Source organism: Apium graveolens, chromosome 9 (assembly GCF_009905375.1).
Source record: "Apium graveolens cultivar Ventura chromosome 9, ASM990537v1, whole genome shotgun sequence".
NCBI classification, from domain to species: domain Eukaryota; kingdom Viridiplantae; phylum Streptophyta; class Magnoliopsida; order Apiales; family Apiaceae; genus Apium; species Apium graveolens.
The window spans coordinates 164163081-164187319 of NC_133655.1; the positions used below are offsets into that span (position 1 = coordinate 164163081).

Consider the following 24239-nt stretch of genomic DNA (forward strand, 5'->3'; position numbering starts at 1 on the left):
TTTGAACCAAACATATCTTTGGCACTTGAGATTAGGTCATATTAACTTGAGGAGGATTCAAAGACTGGTAGTAGACGGGCCTTTAAGCTCATTGGCAGTGGAGCCATTTCCAGTTTGTGAATCCTGCTTGGAAGGTAAAATGACTAATAGGCCTTTCAAGGCAAAAGGGAATAGAGCCAAACAACTGTTAGAATTGGTTCACTCTAATTTATGTGGACCCATGAATATCCAAGCAAGAGGTGGTTATGAATATTTCATCACTTTCATTGATGATTATTCTAGATATGGGTACGTTTATTTATTGCACCGTAAGTCTGAGTGCTTTGATAAGTTCAAAGAGTACAAAGCTAAAACGGAGAAGTGACTTAATAAAAGTATCAAGTCACTACGATCAGATCGTGGTGGCGAATACTTGCTTGGAGAATTTAGGGAATATTTATCAGAAAATGGGATAGAATCCCAGTTAACTGCACCAGGCACACCCCAGCAGAACGGTGTAGTAGAGAGAAGGAACCGGACTCTTTTAGAGAGTGTTAGATCGATGATGAGTTATTCGGATTTAACCAAGTCATTTTGGGGACATGCCTTAGAGACAGCAGCTTATCTTCTGAAGTTAGTACCTTCTAAGTCGGTTCCTAAAACTCCCTTAGAATTGTGGACCGGGGATAAACCGAGTCTAAGACATATTCGAATATGGGGTTGTCCAGCACATGTGCTGAACAAGAACGCGACTAAGTTAGAATCTCGTACAGAATTAAGGTTGTTTGTAGGCTACCCCATGGGAATGAAAGGATATTTATTTTATAGTCCGAAAAATCGGGATGTCATTGTTAGCACCAATGCAAGATTCTTGGAGGATGACTATATAATGAATCACAAACCCATGAGTAGTGTCATTTTAGAGGAACTAGTGGGAGGGACAAATAATACCTATGAAGCTGTAGTACAAGTAGAACAACCACAACATAATGTACAACCTGTCACTAATACCGCACCAGTGCCTCGTCGTAGTGGGAGGGTTGTTCAACAGCCTGATAGATTCATGTTTTTGAGAGAGTCTTCAGACTTGGTCCCTGGTAAACATGATGATGATCCCCGTACATACGAAGAGGCAGTACAAGACAAAGATGTAGATCTTTGGCAAAAGGCGATGGAATCTGAGATAGAATCAATGTATTCTAATCAGGTTTGGGAGCTCGTGAAACCACCCAAAGGTATAAAACCTATTGGATGTAAGTGGATCTACAAGAAAAAGAGGGGATTAGATAAAAAGGTGAAAGCCTGGAAAGCAAGACTTGTTGCGAAAGGGTATACTCAGAAAGAAGGTATCGATTATGAGGAAACCTTTTCACCAGTAGTCATGCTTAAGTCAATCCGTATTCTTTTATCTATAGCAGCTCATCTCGATTATGAGATTTGGCAAATGGATGTCAAGACAGCTTTTCTTAATGGAAGTCTTGAAGAAACCATTTATAGCAGCAACCAAAAGGATTCATTAAGAAAGGCCAAGAGCATCTGGTATGTAAGCTTAAGAGGTCTATTTATGGACTTAAACAAGCTTCTAGAGACCGGAATATTCATTTTGATCAGGCAGTCCAGTCATATGGATTTGATCAAAGTCCAAGCGAATCGTGCGTGTATAAGAGAAGTAAAGGTAATGCAGTGGTTTTTCTAGTACTATATGTAGATGATATTTTACTCATTGGAAACAATGTTGAGATGTTGTCATCAGTAAAGGCATGGTTGTTCAAACAATTTGACATGAAGGACTTAGGTGAAGCGACATACATCCTTGGGATCAAAGTTATAAGGGATCGCAAGAAAATGATGTTGGCTTTATCTCAAGAGCCCTACATTGATGAAGTATTAGCTCGTTTTAACATGCAGAACTCCAAGAAAGGTTTTCTACCTTTTAAGCATGGAGTTGCTCTATCTAAGAAGCAGTGTCCTTCAACATCTAAGGATATAGAGAGCATGAAAGCAGTTCCTTATGCTTCAACATGTTGAAGCTTAATGTATGCTATGTTATGTATGAGGCCTGACATCTGCTTTGCTGTAGGCATGGTTAGTAGATATCAGTCGAACCCAGGTCAGGAACATTGGAGTGCATTAAAAACTATACTCAAGTACCTGAGAAGGACTAAGGAGTATATGTTAATTTACAAGGCCTCAGATCTATTTCCTTTGGGATATACTGATTCAGATTTCCAATCAGATAGGGATAAGAGGAAATCAACCTCGGGATATGTTTTTACTTTAGGAGGTGGAGCCGTTATATGGAGGAGTGTAAAGCAGAAATGCATTGCAGACTCCACCATGGAGGCCGAGTACGTGGCGGCCTCTGAGGCTACCAAGGAGGCTGTATGGTTCAGGAACTTCCTTTTGGACTTAGATGTGGTACCTAATTTGCCTAGGAGCTTGACGGTGTTTTGTGATAACACTGGTGCTGTGGCAAATTCAAAGGAACCGCGAGACCACAAAGCAGCTAAATATATTAAACGTAAGTATCATCTCATACGAGGAATCATAAAGCGAGGGGATATAGTTGTGGCTCACATATCATCAGAAGACAACCGAGCAGATCCTTTCACAAAGAGCTTGCCAACCAAGGTTTTTGACAAGCATGTGGAAGCGATAGGAGTCAGATGGATGGACACATAGATTTTTATGTAATAGTGGATTAAATAAACACTGATGTACACATAGAATATTTTGAGTATAAGTGGGAGATTGTTAGTGTATACTGAAAATATTTATTTGAAGTATGTACATTTATTTCTGGCCAGCTTATTTGAGAATCATTTGAATGTTTACATGTTGTCTAATATTATATATTGTGAACAATCTAGTATCAAATGGGATACAGAATATTAGATTGTTAAATACGGTTATATAATATAATAAGGTTCACAGCACAGGTGGTGTTGGACAATCCACTGGTATGGCTGTAGTATTATTTAGATTAGTTTATATTGACTAATAAATAATACTAGTATACTTTGTGTATATTGAACAGGATCAAATTTAGAATTGTTCCCTTAATACTGATTAAGAAGGAGAACTAAGATTCTATGTTATTATTAATGCTTAGGTTCTTAATCCGAAAATAGTAATTGACACGTGTATATTATTTACATGCTTTGATTTATATATGAAATAATTCTTTTGAATTATATCATTATATTTTGGGTGATGGAATTATATACATGGTGGATATTATTTATTGAAGGAATCCATATCCTGATAATATTCGGGTTAATGATGTCCCCTTGAAAGCTCAAAAAGATTTAATTATGTGAAACCCTGCAGGTGGAATTTATTCTGGCATAATTAAATAAAGGTTGAGTGGATGATCAAGGATAAAAGATATTAATTAAATAAATTATCAGTAATTTATTTAATTAATGGACATATGATATTTTAAACATGGGGAATTTAATAAGCAAATAATATTGGAACCGAATTAATTAAATTACGGTATTAGGAAAGGTAGTGCAAATATTAATTCTTTAGTGGATTGAATTAATATTTAATTACATTGGGCTAGGCTCAAGATGTAATTAGAAGGCCCAACCTAATTATCCATGGTCCTTATTGTAGCCTATATATATTCTTATTCTCTTCTTGCTTGGAATTGTGTGAAAACATATTGTAGCCACCAAGGAGCAAGAAGAGAGGATAACTTGAGAAGACGGAGGCCACACTTCGCTCAAGAGAATTTGGGAATACAATAGAAGAGCGTGGAATCAACCATTAACAAGGTAATCCTCTTTTCGTAATCTTTATCGTAAAACGTAGTAACACCCTAAGTCCGTGGTTCCCAACAGAATTTTGTGCTTCATTAGTAGTAGATTTTTCTGCAATATCCTTTGTCATTGTTTCCTGACCACTTTCATCATCACTATCATCACTAACCATCTCCACATTATCAAATTTGAGGCTCTCATGGTAATCTCCATCTTGCAGTCCTTCAATCTTTTTATCATCAAACACAACATGTATTGGTTCCATAACAATGTTGGTTCTTAGATTCTAGACTCTATATGCTTTACCAATAGTATATCCAACAAAAATCCCTTCATCTGCTTTAGCATCAAACTTTCCATTTTGATCAGTTTGATTTCTCAAGATATAACATTTGCAACCAAAGACATGAAGAAAATTTAGGGTTGGCTTCTTGTTTTTGAACAATTGGTAGGGTGTCATACACTTTGCTTGATTAACCACCGAAATATTTTGAGTGTAGCATGCAGTATTTACAGCTTCAGCCCATAAGTATGTTGGTAATTTTGATTCTTCAAGCATTGTCCTTGCAGTTTCAATAAGTGATTTGTTCTTTCTTTCCACTACTCCATTTTGTTGTGGAGTTCTTACTGCTGAAAACTCATGCATAATCCCATTCTCATCACAAAATGCTCTCATAACAGAATTCTTGAACTCAGTTTCATTGTCAATCCTGATTCTTCTAACTTTGAAATCAGGATGATTGTTGACCTGCCTTAGGTGATTGATGATGATTTCACTAGCCTCATCTTTAGACTTTAGGAAATATGTCCAAGAGAACTTTGAGAAATCATCTACAATTACTAGGCAAAATCTTTTCCTTGAGATGGACAACACATTGATTGGTCCAAACAAATCCATGTGTAGCAATTACAGAGGTTCTTCAATTGTTGAATCAAGCTTCTTTCTGAATGATGCTTTGATCTGCTTTCCTTTCTGACAAGCATCACACAGTCCATCCTTAGAAAACTCCACTTGAGGAATACCTCTAACCAGTTCTTTCTTGACAAGCTCATTCATGGTCTTGAGGTTTAGATGGGACAGCTTCTTGTGCCATAGCCAACTTTCATCTTGACTTGCTTTACTGAGAAGACAAGTAACAGATTCTGTATTTGATGAGTTGAAGTCAGCTAGGTACATATTTCCTTTTCTCACTCCAGTTAGAACCACTTTGTTGCTCCTTTTGTTTGTCACAACACAGGCTTCTGAATTGAAGGTTACTGAATTACCCTTGTCACAAAGCTGGCTGATACTCAACAAATTATGCTTGAGACCATCCACTAGGGTAACCTCCTCAATGATGACATTGTCTTTAGAAATCAAGCCATATCCCACAGTATAACCCTTGCTGTCATCTCCAAAAGTAATACTTGGGCCAGCTCTCTCCTTAAACTCTATGAGCAGGGTAGGATCTCCAGTCATGTGTCTTGAACAACCACTATCCAAGTACCACAAATTCTTTCTGTTTCCCTGCACATATCAAAACCAAATCAAGTTAATTTTGGTACCCAAGTTTCCTTGGGTCCTGCCTTTTTAGCTTTCTTCTTTTGTTTCTTAGGTTTTATCTCATTTGACTTGGGGATATCAGATTCATCCTTAGTCATTTGAGTCGGACCTTTGAAACCAATCATTAAAACAAAATTATCATGCACATTTTAATTAACAGGAAATGGTATGCTATTAGTAAACATGTTATTCCAGTAGGGCATGTCAAATGGCATTTGAGGCATACTAAATGCAGCATAATAAGGATTAGGTGCAAATGGCATATTAGCAAATTGTGCATTCATATTCTGTGCAGATATAGCATTCATAGGCATAGAAGGCATATCACTCATGTTGGGAAAAGAAGGTGGTACAGATATGGGAGTAGGCATGGCAAGTTTGCAATTAACAGACAAATGATTAGCACTACCACACTTAACACAGATTTTTCTTGGAGCATACTTATCAGGTGTGTAGTTGTTATGTTTGTTAATCCCTACTTTCCCATTTCTATTGTTTTTCTTTTTTGCCTCTGTTTTAACCTCAATCTTTTGTAGTCTATCATTCAATTGCTTGATGGACAGATGACCAACATTCACTTTCTTCTCCTTCTTCACTTGACTAGATTCTCCTGAAATAAAGTTTTTGGAAACTGATCCATATTTTTCATTTAACTTGGCAAGTTTGGCTTTATTCACAGGTTTTCTCACAGCCGACGGATGAGGATTTATGTCACTCGACGGATAATCTTTTTGATTATCCGACGGATGACTCTCATCATCCGTCGAGTCTACATCTGTTAGCAATCCTTCAACCAAATTGGATTTCAGCTTCTCTTTACTCTTTTTCCAGGCTGCATCACAGAAGGACTCAATTCCTTGAACTTTGGTGATTTGAGCATGGACATCTCTTGATGATTTCCATGCCTTAATCACCTCCTGCTCTCGTTCGAGCTGCTTCTTTAAAATATCATTTTTCTTCAAGGACCCAGTTAATTCATCCTTAGAAATCTTACATTCTATCCTCAATTTTTCAAATTCAATAAATTGAGACTCTAGCATATTATTCCTCTCACTTAAAAACAAATTGTTTTCTTTGATTTTAGCATTTTTCTTAGTGAAGGACTTAAGTGTAACACACAAATGATATAATTCTGTAGACATGTCATTGATTGCATCATTACACTCAGCTTTAGATAAATACGCAAGGTTAGTGGTGATTACCCGATTACTTGAAGAACTTGTCTCTGTTTCATCAGACTTGGCCATTAGGGCTAGATTGACATAGCTGACATCTTCATCCTCATCCAGACCATCTATTGTCCCGTTATTTTCTTATGTAATAAAAGCCCTTTCCTTTTGTTTGAACAACTCAAAATACTTCTATTTATAATCCACAGGCTCAAACTTATTCTTGCTGGAATCTGACTTTCTACACTCACTGGCAAAGTGCCCTGCGAAGCCACATTTGAAATATTTGAATTTTGATTTATCCACCATGTTTTTATTTGGCTTAGCTGCTCCAAAGTTCTTCTTGAACTTGAGCTTGGAAAATCTTCTGAAAAGAAATGCAAGATGTTCATCAATATCATCCATATAATCTTGGCTCAAATAATCTTCATTTTCTGCTACCAGCCCCTTGCCCTTGTTTTCACAGACCTTTTAAGTAGACTCAACAGCTTCTACCTTCACCTCTTTCTCTTCCTCCAACTTAGCAACCAGTGCTATGGATCCCCATTTCTTCTTTCCTTTCTCCATCCTCTCATTTTGCTCTATTTCAAGCTCATAAGTTTTCAGGATGCCGTACAGTCTCTCCAAGGTAAACTCCTTGTAATCCTGTGAATTTCTCAGTGAGACTGTCATTGGTTTCCATTCCTTTGGAAGAGATCTAAGGAACTTGAGATCAGAGTCTTTTTTCTTATAGACTCTTTCATGCAACTTTAGAGCATTTAGTAGTTTTTGAAACTTACTAAAATTGTCAGTGAGAGACTCACTATCTTCACAATGAAAGTGCTCATATTGCTGAATTAGCAGCTGCATCTTATTTTCCCTTACTTGCTCAGTACCATCACAGATAATCTGAATTGTATCCCAAACCTCCTTGGCATTTTTGCAGTTAATGATGTTATCAAACATATCACCATCAACTCTATTGAACAATATATTCATGGCCTTCTTGTCTTTCCTGACTTGCTCAATATTAGGATCTGACCATTCATGCCTAGGCTTGGGAACAGATGGTTCATTCCCTGTTGCAGCTCTCATTGGTAGATGAGGACCTCTTTCTATGCAATCCACATAGGCCTCATCTTGAGAAAGAAGATGAAGGTGCATTTTTACCTTCCAGTGGTGATAATTGCCCTTGTCCAGAAATGGAATCTTCACTCCAACATCCTTCTTGTTCATCTTGTTGTTTTGTTGTGATCTTTAAACTCTTTGTACTTCAGGAGCTGGCTCTGATACCAATTGTTATTCCCTAACAATACAACAAGAATTACAGAAGGGGGGTTGAATGTAATTCTGGCTTCTTTTTAAGATTTACGAAAAATGGTTCTAACTCAATTATATATGTGTTTGATTTGCAAATTGCGGAATGAAAGAATTATATAAATCAAAACACAAGTAATAAAAACACAAGTCTTTAAAACATTCTGGTGGATTTGAATGTATTCACCATATATATATATATCGAGAGAACTTTGTGTAGCTCAAATAAGCTCACAGCTGCTTACAAGTATGAACAACGAAAACTTGCAGAGAAATGCTAAAGGATACAGCTTACAAATATTTCTCTGAAAATGAATTTTCTTAGTCTAGTTAGTTGTTGTTCTACTTGCTGTACTTGGTTTATATATCACCAAGTTTATATAGCAAAAAGACAAGATAATAAAACAAAACTATCAAGTCTAACTCTATGCTACTTCATTACTTTATTCTAGCATCTTTGAAAACCTTCATAGCTTGCATGAAAATGGTAATGCTTCTTTGTTCTCATTTACCTGCTAAACAGGCTACCACATTCCTTTTGCAAACACCCAACGCATGTGACTGTGTTGTCACTGTCAACAAATGTTTGAATTGATCATCCGTCGGGTACATGCTTGTTATCCATCGGGTTGCCTTATTGATCATCCGTCGGGTAGCTTTGTTAATCATCCATCGGGTAGCCATTTATCACTTGACTCCATTTCATCTGTGCAGAATTACAAGACATCTTATATTTACATTTAATGAACCTATTCTGCACATCTACTAGCTGTCTCCATGACTCATAAGCTACTACAGAAACTATACAAACTAATTTGCAGAAATTTGCTACATAACTTATTGTTACATAAGCTACTCACCCGATGGATATCAATTAGTCATCCGTCATGACTATATTGAATCATCCATCGGGACTATATTGAATCATCCGTCGGGACTATAATTGATCATCTGTCATGTGCTACAAAATTCACTAAGTTAAATCTACTAAGGTGTTTTGTTTATCTTATCATCAAGTACACAACATATTTCTAACAAAGATGGATATACTAATAATGTAATATGTCCATGTGTTTTTATTAAAAGGACAAAATTGGGGTTTACTATCATTGCAGTATATGTTAATGATTTAAACATCATTGGAACTCTAGATGAACTCCATGAGACGATTGGATATTTGAAAAGAGAGTTTGAAATGAAGGATTTGGGTAAAACAAAACTCTGCCTTGGTTTTCAAGTTGAACATTTATCTAAGGAATCTTTGTCCACCAGTCTTTATATATTGAAAAGATTCTTAAACGGTTTATTATGGATAAGGTATATCCTGTGTGTACACCCATGATTGTACGATCATTAGAAAAGAATAAGGATCCATTCCGCCCAAGAGAAAAGGGAGAAGAAATTCTCGGTCCTGAAGTACTGTATCTAAGTAAACTAAAACATGTTTTATTATACATGTTTTGACATAATTATAAATTAAGAGCGTGTTAATCTTGAAGTTTCAAAATGATAATTTTATTCAATCTCCACTAACCTATTCTATAAAGTTCTAAATAATTTTGCAGGCGGAAAGTGATAGGGAATCAAAAATTGAATAAATTAAGTGGAGATTTTCTTTTGCTATGAATTTAATTGTTGCAGGCAATTTTTAACGAGGCAGCATCATGTACAAGGAATGATGATTAAAGGAATCCATCAAATTTCTTTACAAAGGCATTTCCTACCACTCCATTCGAGAAATTAGGACACATAATCAGGATGTGCAGACTTTGAGATCTATGTTGATATTCATAGTCATGTCAAAATGAGGGGGAGATATAATACGCTCATTATTACACGTGCTTAACACATGTACTCTTTTTCCTTTACTAGGGTTTTTCCCACAGGGTTTTTCCTGGTAAGGTTTTAACGAGGCATGGTGTTCTTATGAGTCATCTAAGGGGGTATGTTATATATTAATAGATGACTCTTAGCCTTTCATATAGTTATCTTAATTACTAGCAACCTTTGGCTCTCCATTTTCCTTATAACATCCATTCTACTAGCCTATATAAGGCTTGCTTGTACTTTGTTTATGATATAGAATAACAAGATGATCTCTTTCATTATTATCTAGTTCTCTCTCAATCTTTCTTATATATATATTATATATAACATTAATAGTTTTAATAGTATAGATAATGAGTTTGTCAATCTCATCTTATATTATCCCATTTAATACTGGATTGTCAACAATATATTATATACAAACAATGTGAAAACATGCATTCCAGATTCTCAGGAAAAAGACAATGTTATATACTTCAAACGAATAGTTCAATATAAACGCTAACAGCATTGTCGTATATACTTTAGTGTACGTGTACTTTTGTGTCGTGTACTAAAAATGCAAACAAAAACTCTAAATTTTCATGTCATTTTGTGTAAGCCGTGTCGTGTCCAAATTTACCAGTTTAGTTGTATCATTCTTAAAAAAAATATAAAAAAAAAAATTCAATCCAGCCTAGAAATCTCTTAGTTATGATTTTATATTTAATAGATAATTTCGCTGGGGTATATATTTCAAATCCCTTAGCTAAAATTTGATGAAAATAAATTATTATAGCCAACCTATATACTATATATTTTGACGTTAGAGACGCTGTACATTAATTTCATTCTAGATTTTATAGGATTATTTTGAATTTCAAAAGTTTATGGGTATTTAATTTGGATTTAAAAAAATCCGTTAAAATCAAGGTGTATTCAATATTTTTGTAATAATTCTTTAAAATCCGAGAATATTTAATTCAGATTTAAAAAGTTTGGGTGTGTTCAATCATAATTTCAAATAATTTTTTAAATTCTAGAAGTATTCAATATAGATTATAAACAATCTATTAAAATCTAGTGGAATTGGAAAACATTTTAACTTTAAAATCCCGTAGATTTTGTAGGATTTTACAATGTATTTTAGAATTCTTGAAATTTTACATAAATTCAAAAAAAATTGTTGTATTTCATAATAAAGTCTACCAGACTCTACAAATTCTACATGAACTAGGGATTTTTGCCCGCGCTACGCGTGTTAATCAATTTTAATTTTTAAAATATTTTAAATTATGCAGTTATACTTAAATTGTTAGTTAATAATATATAACTAATTCAGTTAAGAGAGACGTTGATATTTTATTTCTATTTTATTTTGTGTCGTTCATTTTTTCAGTCGATAGATATTATTTTCACGATTTTTTCAGTTTATAAATGTTGTTTACGCTTGTTTTCATTTGATACATATGTTTTACACGAATATGTTTTTTTACATATATTGCAAAAATATATTTAACACATTAAACACATGAATTCAAATTCATTTTTTGTCAATTACTCCTCTAACGACATTAATATATATAACTTTAATATAACACTTAGTTCAATATTACTCGGCGTCGCCTTACGGCGACCCCTCGCAGTTTAAATTTTAGAAAATTAAAAAAAATGTAAAAACTAAACATAAGTTATTTTGAAATATGTTAAACAAAAATCACGATATCATTCCTTAACACATACAATATACACAACATACAAAATTAGAGCATTAAAATAAAAGTTAATTACTCCGGTAAAAGAAAACTTTAAAATTATTTTAACATATTGATAAATAAAAAAATTAGAGTGTTACAATAAAAGTTAATTATTCTGCTAGTAGAAAACTTTAAAATTATTTAACACATTGATAAATAAAATTATTTATCAATATGTTTATTTAAAGTAAAAATATATATATATTTCATACAAATTATGAATAGATAAAGTATGAATAAATAAAGGATTTTAAAATCAGATTAGATTATTTTTTTTTACTTATATTAATTTCTATATAATTTTGAAATTGTAATAAAATTTAAATAAGATATTTTTTTCATAATACGCTTCGTCGTCTCGTATTATATATATAACTCAAAATTTTTAAAGGCAAGTATGAATATATTATAATTCGTTGCCCTTTATAAATAATATCCTTCATATATAAATAATTTTCAAAAAAATGAAGGGTTAATAAGTTTAACAAAAAATATGGAGTTAGGTCATTTAAATAAGATATAGCTTAAATCTATTTATATTTATGTAGTAATTTTGCTTTACTTTTAAAATAATTTATATCATTCTCGTTTATATAAAAATTGTGCATTAAATAATCTTAAAATATTAAATTAATCAATAAATATTAGTAAAAAAAATTATAAATTTTTTGTTACATCACATAAAATTCTTTGACAGCTTCATCATCTAGTATTGCTTCTTCTAAGGATTTTATTTTCATTCTCCTTTGATTTCTCAGATGGAGTAAGATATATCTAAATATCAGTTTTTCAATATCTTCAACTTTCTCCAATAAAGGCTTGAGAACAGTCTATTGAGGTGTTGCTCTAACTTCTTTGCATGACAAAGAGTGGAAGACATTGGTGATACTCTTTTAAGTCAGCCCTCCACCAAATCACTTATGAAAATACCTAATTGAGCAAAATAAAAACAAATAAAAGCATGTACATAAGTATGCTAATGGATAATTATCAACTTTAAGTTAGAAGCCACAGTAGAAAAATACTCAAATCAGTAATCATGTCAAGAAAGATTGTCACAATATAGAAGAGATATAAATTTAAATAGCAATGATTACATGGATCTACTTAACAAATGTTTGTGCCAATGTAAATGATCACTTTACCTTGATTTAAATTGTATACTAAAACACCTATACACATATATAAATTGTATTCCAAAATATTTTTTTCATGGAATATATTGTGATGAAGATGGACCGCAAATGTACTGTTGTTGGATAAAGAAATTGATCCACTCCAAAGTATAAATTAGTGGATAGATGTATGTTAAACATCTAACATCATGATTTTGTTTATCGACAAATAAATGTTTTTTACTTGTGACATATTTAAGCTTGAAATGAAACAAAGTGAATACATCAGAAATTTTCATTTTTCTCACCTAGGAAGAATAAGAGTAAAAAGCAGATGTATGAATGGAAAATTTGTTATCCTTCCTAGGAAAGTTGAGATCTGGGAATTATATGAGTTTGGAATATTGGGTTGAAATGTCCACCATTGTTAAAATGTGATTATTACATAGTAGAAGTCATCGAGAAAAAACAATCGGGTACATCTGTTCTCTTTCTAGAGAAATTAGATGATTTCGCGTCAGTATATTATGCCCAAGTTGAGGTTCATTGTCTTGTAACAATAAAGATACCTACAAATGAGCTGCATCATATTCCAGCATTTCGGCTTACCGAGGAGCGAGGTGGCAAACCGAGAGGTTATCTAGAGCTGAATGCAATAACATTGCCTTTACATTGATTGTTTCAGTAAAGACTAACTTGGCAATATTTTAAATCCTCTGTATTCCCCTTCCTCGTGTATGCTTTCTAATATATGTCAAGCCTGATAGTTTTAGCAAGCTCTCCCAAATTACATGAAATACCAAGCTCTCCCAGATTAAAATTTGACATGATGTGGAGTTAAAATAAATACAAAGTTCTCCCAAATTACATGAAAGTTTATGACTAATGAGGTACCGAATTGATTTAAAATAAGCTCTTCAGGTTGAATCAATATCAACACCATCAAAATTCACATCAGTATTTAGGACTACTCAAAATATGTTTATTTGCACGTAATAGAAAAAAATCATTTTCTGACTTCAATTTAAATTATCAAATAACTATATTCAGCTCAAAATATAATCAAATATTTTAATGCACAACATTGCATACTACTGTAATTTTTCCATTTTACTAACACTTATATAATCTGAGAAACAGCCATGGGGATATACCTGAAAAAAATAACGTTGATCGGGAAACTAAATCTGGAGGAAAAAACAATGCGTTGTCACTCGATCATTGCACACATAATGATTTTATAGAAGAACCCTTATTTAACTTTTTTACATTCACCATCAAATTGAGCCAGCATATCAATGGTCTGCCAAATAATAACAAAATAAAATTAAAACTTTAAATAACTCTTCCAATTTTTATAATACATGGCATGATAGTAGACAATGATTACATATATAGTAACATCGTGTACTATATGGTGGAGTTGAGGTGCAGAGAGCATAGCCATAAGGTGATATCGGATGGGGTTATTAAGTTGATATCCATAAATCTATCTTTGAGTCTGATAACTTTTTTCAGAATTTTCTGAGAAATAATAACTTTCTTTCAGATTTTTTCGAAGATGTATTTAAGAGAACAAACAATATAGATTTTTCAATGCATAAACTTGCTCTGCACAGACACGTTAAACAACTGAGCAAACAAAGATTGTACTTTAATCGATCTTGTAGATTGAACTCTTGTGCAAAATATGATAATATTATTTAAATCTGAAAAATGAGACGTGAGAGCATAGCAACCTAGGAAGTGGATGATCCCTATGATTTTGACGCCCAATTTGCAAGCCTCGTGCCTACGGTAAAAAAGAATCTGAACACTATCAGTTTTTCCTTTGTCTAAAGTTACTTTTCTAAATCAATGTAACTATATAACTCCAAAGCTATCATACTTTAACACATAGAACTGTGACACTATAGGATTTATAACGATCTCTTTAAATACTGGAGATTTCTCCAACTACTTCTTCTAAACATCTCAGATATGTATATGTCGGAGTTAGTTGGATAAATTAAATTAACAACAAAAGGACGTTACTTTAGCTATGCAAAAAAGCAATAAAAGGATGTTGAATAAGAATATATTATATATACTTTGCCACTTTATTTCTTGATTAATCTGAATAATGAGTTCAATACAATAAGTGAATAACCCAGAAAAAAAAGAGTGTACCCGATAACTACAACTAATTATATATAGGTTAACAAAAAAATAGTAAAAATGGTCTACGTGTCTCAGAATCACGTAAATGAATCATGGTCCATGGATTTACAATATTTAATAAACAATGAACAATTAATAAGGAGAATTGTAAGTTTATACCTGGAGTTTAACCATGCTTATACTTCCTCCTCTTTGGTGCATACAATTTATCTTGTTTATGAGTGCATCATCGGAAAACAATCTACAATAGCATATGAAAATAATTAAGCAACTATATAGATGACAATCAACTAATAAATATCTAACACCTGGAGAAAATATAAAGATACATGTCCTGGCTACTTTATAAAATCGAAGAAGTGAATTATATGGAAATCCAATACATCACCAACATCGACAAACACTTGAGCAGAATCAAAATTTATCAAACAGTTGGTGTGCATATAGCAACATCACCAACATAACGGTATACAACTGAAACGTTAAAAACCGTCTTCATACAACCTGCTAAAAAAAATCAAACATATAAAAATTAGGAAAAAAGAATGTACATACATATATGTGTATAATAGTTTGAGAAAAATAATATGGTACTGATTCTTGAAGACGATCAACACAGTAAAAGTACAAACAAAGAGCAACAACAACCTCATATATATTAAGACTTTATTAAGATGTTTAGGACTTGTGGACGAATTGACCATCACCTCATCTGTAAATCTGTAAATATAAATGCACAAATATCACATCAAAATATATGTGTAATCTGTATAAACACATTCATAATCAATTTAATAAAAAATCAATACCCATTTGTAATCGATGGATCATACAAAAAATTGTAAAAAAATACGCTTAAAATTAGAATAGGCGAGATAGATATCTCTTGATAGGAAAGTCTTGTGAAATTCTTTCTCTTTTTCTATGTAAAGAATCAACATATAACTGTAAATCAAATAAAGTACTAATGTGGTCGACTCCTTTTTCCGTGTCGTATTAAGCATCTCATTGGCGGGCGACCAAGAATTTGCGGCTGCATTGGAGACATATCTCAATGTTCTGATGAACAAATCTAGATCCAAGAAGTCTGCCTGATCCCAGTTTTGGTGGGTGTTTCCATCAGATTCCTGGCCGTAAGATTTCAAATGATGGATCGAAGCACATAAGCTTGAATCAACAGAATCAATTGTAGTGTCTTCAGATAATCTGCTATTGTGGCTATTGCTACTTTCAAAAGAATCCTCAAGGAAAGGCATAATCACAACTTCCTCATCCAAAACTACACTTAACTCATCACATTTGTAGTCAGGGAAGGAAGCAGTCTCGTTAAAATCAGATAAATGACCTTTGATGGGGATCTCAGAAAAGATCATGTCAGAAATATTAAAATATGATACATTGCAGGTTTGATATTTACATGAATTTCCGTCATTATCATCACTTTCACCTATTCCTATGAACAAAGCCTCGAGATCATCTTTGCTCCCTGGAAGAGAGAGTTAACGTGTTAGATGATAAATGGGACAAAATAGAACCAAAGTAGATTCTAAGAGAAATAATCCCAATTTCAACCACTGCTAAAATAAGATTCGAATTGTGGCTATAATAAAATATCTTTAGTTCCTACTAATCTTTTGTAGACAACAACAATATATGTTTCCTACATGTAGCTCTCTTTGCATCCTACAGTTTCTGGTGATGACACTTGACACCGTTGGCTTATAAAGGTTGGCGGAAAAATTGATGCTATTAACATACCTGTATACCACTCATATGCATATATCACAACAAATAAATTCATGGATGCCTTTCATACAGTAAAGTTAAAAAGTAATTTCAGAACAGAGGTAACCGCCTATGACCATATATCAAAACAATTAAGGACTTCAAACCACGTGCTTTAGTTTTTAATGCAGAAAACAATGCTAAGGCTTTAGATGACATTAACTTATTATGATGAAAGGAACAATAGAAGTGAAGAAAAATGCTGAAAATGCATGTCACGTTGAATAAACTTCAACGTTAAGAGCAGCCCCAGCGCGGGGACAGTTGCATACCTAGGGCCACTACAAACGACTTGTCCACTGAATTAGCCGTTGGAGCAAAAAGAAAAGGTGTCCCCGAGGACACTTTCCTGTCCCTGGACAACTTGTTCACTTTCTCTTTTTTTTTATTCTTTAACATGCATATTAACGTATACATAGTAACGTATATAATACCGTTAACATTTCTAAAATTGCTAGCCGTTAAATGTCTACACAAAAATTCTATAAATAGCAGGTCATTTGATTTTTTCTTTACACAACCCACAAAATGAACCCCAAAAATTCCACTTCTTCAAACTCACAAAATCCAAACCCAAATTCTCAAGTTCCAAATGCTCAATTTAACTCAAATTTTCAAGCCCCAAATGCTCAATTTAATCCAAATTTTCAAACACCAAATACTCAATTTAACCCAAATTTTCAAACCCCAAATGCTCAATTTCCATATTCATTTTCAAATCCAAATCCAAATCCAAATCAACAATTTCCATTTCCAAATCCATTCTTTCCATACACTCAAAATTCTCAATATCAATTTCCATATCCTCATAATTTTCAAACATTGGGTTCGCAACTTGGATCCCAAGAAATTTCTGGCAATTTCATGATACCACGCAAATGATGTAATTTCTTTAATGATGTAACTTTTTTTAATTCAATAATATTTCTTGTTGTACTAGCTTTTTAAATTATTTGATTCTAAATATTCTAAAATAGTTTGATATAATTATTTAAATATAATATACATATATAATTAATAAAATAAATATATTTATGAAAATGTTTTTTTCATTGCTAATTGAATTGAAAAAAAAAAGGAAAAAACAAAGAAAGAAGCAGCTGTCAAAGTGTCCCTGTCCCTTGCGTTGGACAGAAACGGAAACTTTCCTTTAAAGTGTTCAGCAGGCTTACTTGGCAATATGGTGGGGTCAAAAAAAAGGGAAGTTGTCCCTTGGGGCTGCGGATGCTCTATAAAGGACTTGAAACCCGGACACACTAAGGGTATGAGGTATATGTACAACAGGCATTTTAGATTGAGGAATTTTATCATCGTCTTCACCTCTAATTATACATAAATATCAAGGAGTGATTTCTTTGAGTAATTCATAGTCTCCACATACGAAGGCGTGTGATTATAAAAGACTTGACATACCTTCAATACTAGGAACTTTGTTTTTGAAATTCAAATAATAACCATATAGATTGAGATGGGTCAATTGAACCTAATTGGATAGTTCATGAATCTAGCAAAATGTATAGGATTTGGGATATGGGTAATTTTTTTTACCCAAATTGTTAAATGGGTAAATTAGGGAGTAGTTATTAGGTATTATAGATTATATCAATTTTATATAGACTCCACCTAAATTGTTAAATCAGCTAAATTACATTAAAATTCATGAATCATTGAACATCCGTTAAAATATAAATTATATACGCCCTATTTTAAATTAGTTTTATTTGTCTAAATCAATAAATGGGTTTGACTAGATATTAAATGCTCGCAGCTAACACCAGTAAAGTCTGTTTGTCCTGTACCAAGACCTGAAAGCAGAGAGAGAGATTAGAAGCTAAAGCATGTACTACTAATTGTATTCATTAACAATAAATTAAATACGCCCTACATTACTAGTATGGTGGATGGTATTTAAGGGTAATGGGTCCAGCTGGAACCTTCACTTAAAGGCTCTATTGATCTCTCCTCTCTTCTCCTCTCTCTCTCTCTGAAACAAGACAATCACCTATTGAAGTTGCTGTTTAGCTTTAACTCCTAAGCATCTTCTTTCTTCTTTTTTTACATAAAAATTGGCCCTTTTGGTGTTCACATTTATTAGTATTTTATTTATCCTTTTTGTTGGATCAGATTTGAGAATTGGGGTTTCATTTCAAGAGTCTTCTTGATCTGGGTCTATTGGTAAAGATTTCTTTTTTTTTAGTTCTCGTAAGTCTTTATTTTGTTTATGGGTTAAGATTGGAATTTAATAATTTTTATGATTGTGCAGTTGTGAAGATGGAGCAATCTGTTGACAGGTCTCCAAATGTACACAGGGGTTTTAGAGTTCAAGCTCCACTGGTAAGTTTTTTTTTTAATCTTTCACCCAAATGGAATAATATTTCATGGATATGTAATGTTATTTTGAATGTGTGAGTGATTTATGGTTTACCCAGATGATATTCTTGCTTAGAAATGCAGTCTTTGATTAAATTCTTAAAATTTGATGAGGATAAATGCTTTGATTATAGGTTTAATTTGTTGTTGTGGGTATATATGATTTTAGATTGTGTCTGCACTTTGGATGTACCCACTGAATGCTTAATTGAGTTCTCTGTTGTTGAGTCTCTATACCGTTGAAATTGCTTGAATATTGGTTGACCAACTTTAGATCTGTTGTTTTATTTAGTTCAGTTTTTTTAGAAGGTGAAAGGAATATCGATAGTGATTTTGGTCAAATGTTTATTTGATGAGTTTTATCCTTGATCTTGGTTTGCTTGGGAAACAATGGTCTAGATTGAGTATTGTCTGTCTTTAATAATCTTGTATCTTTTTTCCTACTTGTTCTGTGGAACCTTTATTTTCAAGGCAGAAGAAATATGCCTTTTCTTTGCTAAATAAAACAAACAATACTCACAGTAAACCATTGTTTCTCAACCAAACCAAGATGAAGGTGGACATTTGCCATTGTTCATTTGATGAGTTTACAGTAAACTCACTGTAAACCATTTCCATATTGAACAGGACCAAGTTCTGTGGAACCTTTGATGAGTTTTATCCTTGACCTTGTCATAGCAACTCCTACCTTCATCTATATTTTGCTCTGACAAGGCGGACCTAACATATTCTTCCTATGGTAAAAAAAACTTAAGATCTTGGTTCCCAGAAGATGAAGTAGATATATATTTGGAATTCTGCCTACTTAAGAAATAGGCCTTTTACTTGTTCAATATGGACAAAACCTACTCGGAAGTAACTCGACTACTTATTTCTATATTTTTCTATAACAAGGTGGACCTAACATATTCTCCATATGGTAAAAAAAACTTAAGATCTTGCTTTTCCCAGAGGATCTATTAGATATATATTTGGAATTCTGCCTACTTAATGGATCCACACCCTTTTAGTGTTGTTGGCCTTGTTCTTGTCCAACCAGTGGAGAAGTAATTGGTAGCTATGATTGAGGAATTTCCTTGTTAGAATAGGGGTACTACATACCCACATTTTCCAAACTGTTGTCGAGTCTATCAATTTGCACACAGCTAAGTATGCGGTTTTGATCAAAAGTTTTTTTTAGGGGGAGGGGGGAGGGGGGAGGGACAAGTTGTCTTAGATTCCTCTATGTCGACTATATCTACGTTTCATGCTGTACACTTCACCCGTTTCTGGGATATACCAGTTTCACAGCTCAACCTGTCCGCAACCATCGCAATCTATTTTCGTTTTCCTTTTACTTGTATGGTTGTACCTATATGGACAAGTTGTCTTAGATTCCTCTATGTCGACTATATCTACGTTTCATGCTGTACACTTCACCCGTTTCTGGGATATACCAGTTTCACAGCTCAACCTGTCCGCAACCATCGCAATCTATTTTCGTTTTCCTTTTACTTGTATGGTTGTACCTATATATTTTATATGTTCTATAGATTGTCTCTGTAACAGATTCTGGTCCAGAAAAAGGTGCATCAGGGTAGTAAACTTGTAAGCACATGTGCATATACTCTGCGTCACTAACAGTATCAAACTGTTTGGTTTTTTATTTTCTCTCCTTCAACTTCGTCCCTGCTAATGATTCTATCTATTAGGAGGAAAACAAACACATATTCAAGATTCAATCTACTAGTGCGAAGCACACACACAAAATATATGAAGCTGAAAAACCCATGTCCCAACTTGTATTATTAATCCAAACAATTATCAATAATACAATCAATACATAACACCTCAATGGTGTTCCTATCAATCAAGGATGCCTAAGCCTAACAATACTTAAGCCTCCGCTCTCGAGCGATACTTAAGTCTACATCTTAGACACCCATTTCATTCCTACTCAATAAAAAATATGATAATTCTTCCAACTAATTTAAAGAAGTTGCTTGATACACCTTTTGATACCAGTATACCGCAACTTTGAACCATGCCCCTAAGTAAAGCACAATTCGGGAAAGAGAACCTTGGAAAAAGTGCAAACATGGTGCCTTACCAATCCATAGATTTGATGCTAAACTCAGATATCATATATATTGTTTCTGTACCCTTGGACAAATGGATCCAAAAGCTTTTTGACATTGGAAAGAGTCGTTTCTAGGGTTGGTTATTCTGAAGTTGCAAATTGCAAGTACTTGTAATGCTTCGCACGAGGAACTGAGCAGTTGAGATATTATAAGACTTTAGAAATAGAGATGAGGCAGATAACAGAAAAAACTTCGAAGAATATATGAATATACTGTTATAAGAAAATGGATTTGGAGGTGGAGGGATAATTTTATCTCTCTGCCTTATTTAGTGGCAAAGCTAATTAGGACAAACCTCTCCCCCTGTTAATTTAACCTTACTCTAATATTCCTCTCTTTTCTTATTCTACTGCCCCCATGGACTCAAAAGTACAAAAAGATATTACTACTATATATGGCATATGAATTTATGGCACTTTAGAGGGGCAAGGTGAGTCATTAATATACACTGTTCCTCATCGATCCAGTCTAATGAAGATTAACTTATTAACCCAGGAAGAGTTATTCTAACATTATGCGAACATAGTGATTCCTTATCGCCATGAGAATATGCGGGGACTGTCTTTGATGCTCTCTAATCTCTTTGTTCTGTGTTCAAAGATACCACCTTCTGTATATCTCCAAATTCTGGTCCGTAAAGTGTCAACCTAAACAATTACTGTTGGCCGTTGCTGTACCCTTTCATCTCAATGCATGTCTGAATCCTCATATTCTTCTTTGTTTTATATGTAAATAATTCTCACTTTTTTCGTGACAGAATGCTAATAAAAAGTGAGATAATATTTGATGGTTATCAGTCGGGATAAATCTGGCCCCTTCCCCTGTTTCCGCCTACATATATAGGATATTTTTGCTCTATAATAACAGCGTCTATTTGTTCCTTTTTTATTTATTCAAAAGCTAAATTTTTACGGTTCTCAAAGGTTCATGTTACAGTCATGTGGTACATCTTCTTTCACGCAGGCCACCTACAACTACGAGGGCGCCATTGGTTAGAAATAGGGGCATTATCTGTCTCAACATGTTTCCACCTATTATATATAATCATGCCTGTCTACCAATAAGAACGAATGACGATAATGCTAGGAACAGATATTGGTCTTGTGCCTGTAAATTGTTACTCTATAACATTGTACTTGCTTTTTTGTTGTCGATTCAATATTAATTGTGTGGTCATTTGTCATTTCTCATTTGCTTTTCAACATGGAACTTTTCACAGGTAGATTCCATTTCTTGCTACTGCAAAGTAGATGCCGGATTAAAAACTGTTGCAGGGGCAAGAAAATTTGTTCCGGGATCAAAACTGTGCATCCAGCCTGATATCATTCCTCGTGCACACAAGACTAAAAGCTCTCGCAGGGAGAGGACCAGAATTCAGCCACCCCTCTTGCCTGGACTTCCTGATGATCTCGCTATTGCTTGTCTAATTAGAGTTCCGCGTATTGAACATAACAAGCTCCGTCTTGTATGCAAGAGGTGGAATAGGCTTCTTGCAGGAAACTTTTTCTACTCACTTAGAAAAAGTCTTGGAATGGCTGAAGAGTGGATCTATGTTATCAAGAGAGATCGTGATGGAAGGATATCTTGGCATGCATTTGATCCAACCTATCAGATATGGCAGCCACTGCCACCTGTTCCAGGTGAGTACAGTGAAGCTGTTGGATTCGGTTGTGCTGTTTTAAGTGGTTGTCACCTATACTTATTTGGAGGAAAAGATCCCATCAAGGGCTCCATGAGACGAGTCATTTTCTATAGTGCTCGAACAAATAAATGGCATAGGGCTCCAGACATGCTCCGAAAAAGACATTTTTTTGGTTCTTGTGTCATAAATAACTGCCTTTATGTGGCTGGTGGTGAATGTGAGGGAATTCAGAGGACACTCCGTTCTGCTGAAGTTTATGATCCGAATAGAAACCGTTGGAATTTTGTTTCAGACATGAGCACTGCAATGGTTCCTTTTATCGGGGTAGTTCATGATGGAATGTGGTTCCTAAAAGGGCTTGGGTCACACAGGGAGGTCCTTAGTGAAGCTTACATTCCAGGAACTAATTCATGGACACCGATCAGTGATGCGTTGGTTTCCGGCTGGCGCAATCCTAGCATCTCTATGAATGGGAAGCTCTATGCATTAGATTGCCGTGATGGGTGCAAGCTTAGGGTGTACGATGAAGCTTCAAACTCTTGGAGAAGGTTTATTGACAGTAAGCTCCATCTCGGTGGCTCTCGTGCTCTCGAGGCTGCTGCTCTTGTTCCTCTTAATGGAAAGCTTTGCATTATTCGGAACAACATGAGCCTCAGTTTGGTTGATGTATCGAGTCCAGACAAACGAGTTGAGAGCAATCCTCAGCTTTGGGAAAATATTGCTGGGAAAGGCCACTTCAGGACTCTATTCACAAATATTTGGTCCAGTATAGCTGGTCGGAATGGACCAAAGAGTCATATCGTACATTGTCAAGTACTTCAGGCTTGAGGTCCGTCAGCATGTCATGCTACTGCTGTACATTCCCGAAGATCTGTTGTAGCTTTTGCCTTTGGAAGAGACTAAAGAAGACACCAAATTGAATAGTTTTCCCTGAAAATTCAAAGCGGGATTGTGATTTCTAGCGGAATTAGTTCCATGTCCAGATTCAGATAGTATTTAGTAGACGTGCATTCACAAGGGGATGAGATATTATCTGGTTTTGGCATATAGTTGCTAAAAAACATAGCCTTAAACATCTTATATCATCATCAGTTGAATCTGCAGTAGTATGCCTTTTGGGACTTTAGGAAAAAAATAAAGTTGCATACAACTTTGTGTATACACCACCAGCTATTAGATACCATGTATATTCTGAAAACATTTTTGTCGGATGGATATTGATAAAATGTCACTTTTAATTGTTTACCTGCCTATTAGCTATTGAGTTTGTTGTTTGGTCATTACTTCTCAAATTTTCAGAAAGTATGTTCTGTCGGTTTCTTAACTCTTGCCAGGAGTAAAAGTTGTCTGTGGTTACATATCTTGAAACTTGAAAGATATGCTAAACCAAACCAGATATTGCAGTTATATCAAGGGTGTGGTTTGAGTAGAAGTAACCAAGTAGGGACTGAGAAGATGAACATACACTATACACTTTGCTCTTAGAGCAGGGAGACTGATGCCACAAATATCAGGTTTTTCGGGAAGTTCATATTAAAAGTTATGGAAGCTTTTTATAGTAATGATGATTCGCTTTTTTCACAAAAATGCAAATAATTTCACTTAGTGAAAGAAAATGATTTGACAAACAAACGAGGGACACAGAAAAAGCAGTCTAAGAATTACAAATTTAGAAGAGAAACTTATATGTATATTTTATTTTCAAGAACTTTGTGAGTAGTAAAAGTATT

At 34.1% G+C, this 24239-nt stretch overlaps 1 protein-coding gene across 1 annotated transcript; it reads left to right on the top strand.

The window, feature by feature from the left end:
• The first annotated feature begins 18172 nt into the window (after positions 1–18172).
• LOC141684239 (F-box/kelch-repeat protein At1g55270-like) lies at positions 18173–23754 on the top strand. The gene is made up of 3 exons (XM_074489108.1): positions 18173–18552; positions 18641–18711; positions 22087–23754. Exons 2-3 carry the CDS (start codon positions 18649–18651, stop codon positions 23335–23337), a joined length of 1314 nt encoding a protein of 437 aa, XP_074345209.1. The 5' UTR covers positions 18173–18552; positions 18641–18648; the 3' UTR covers positions 23338–23754.
• Positions 23755–24239: the final 485 nt, after the last annotated feature.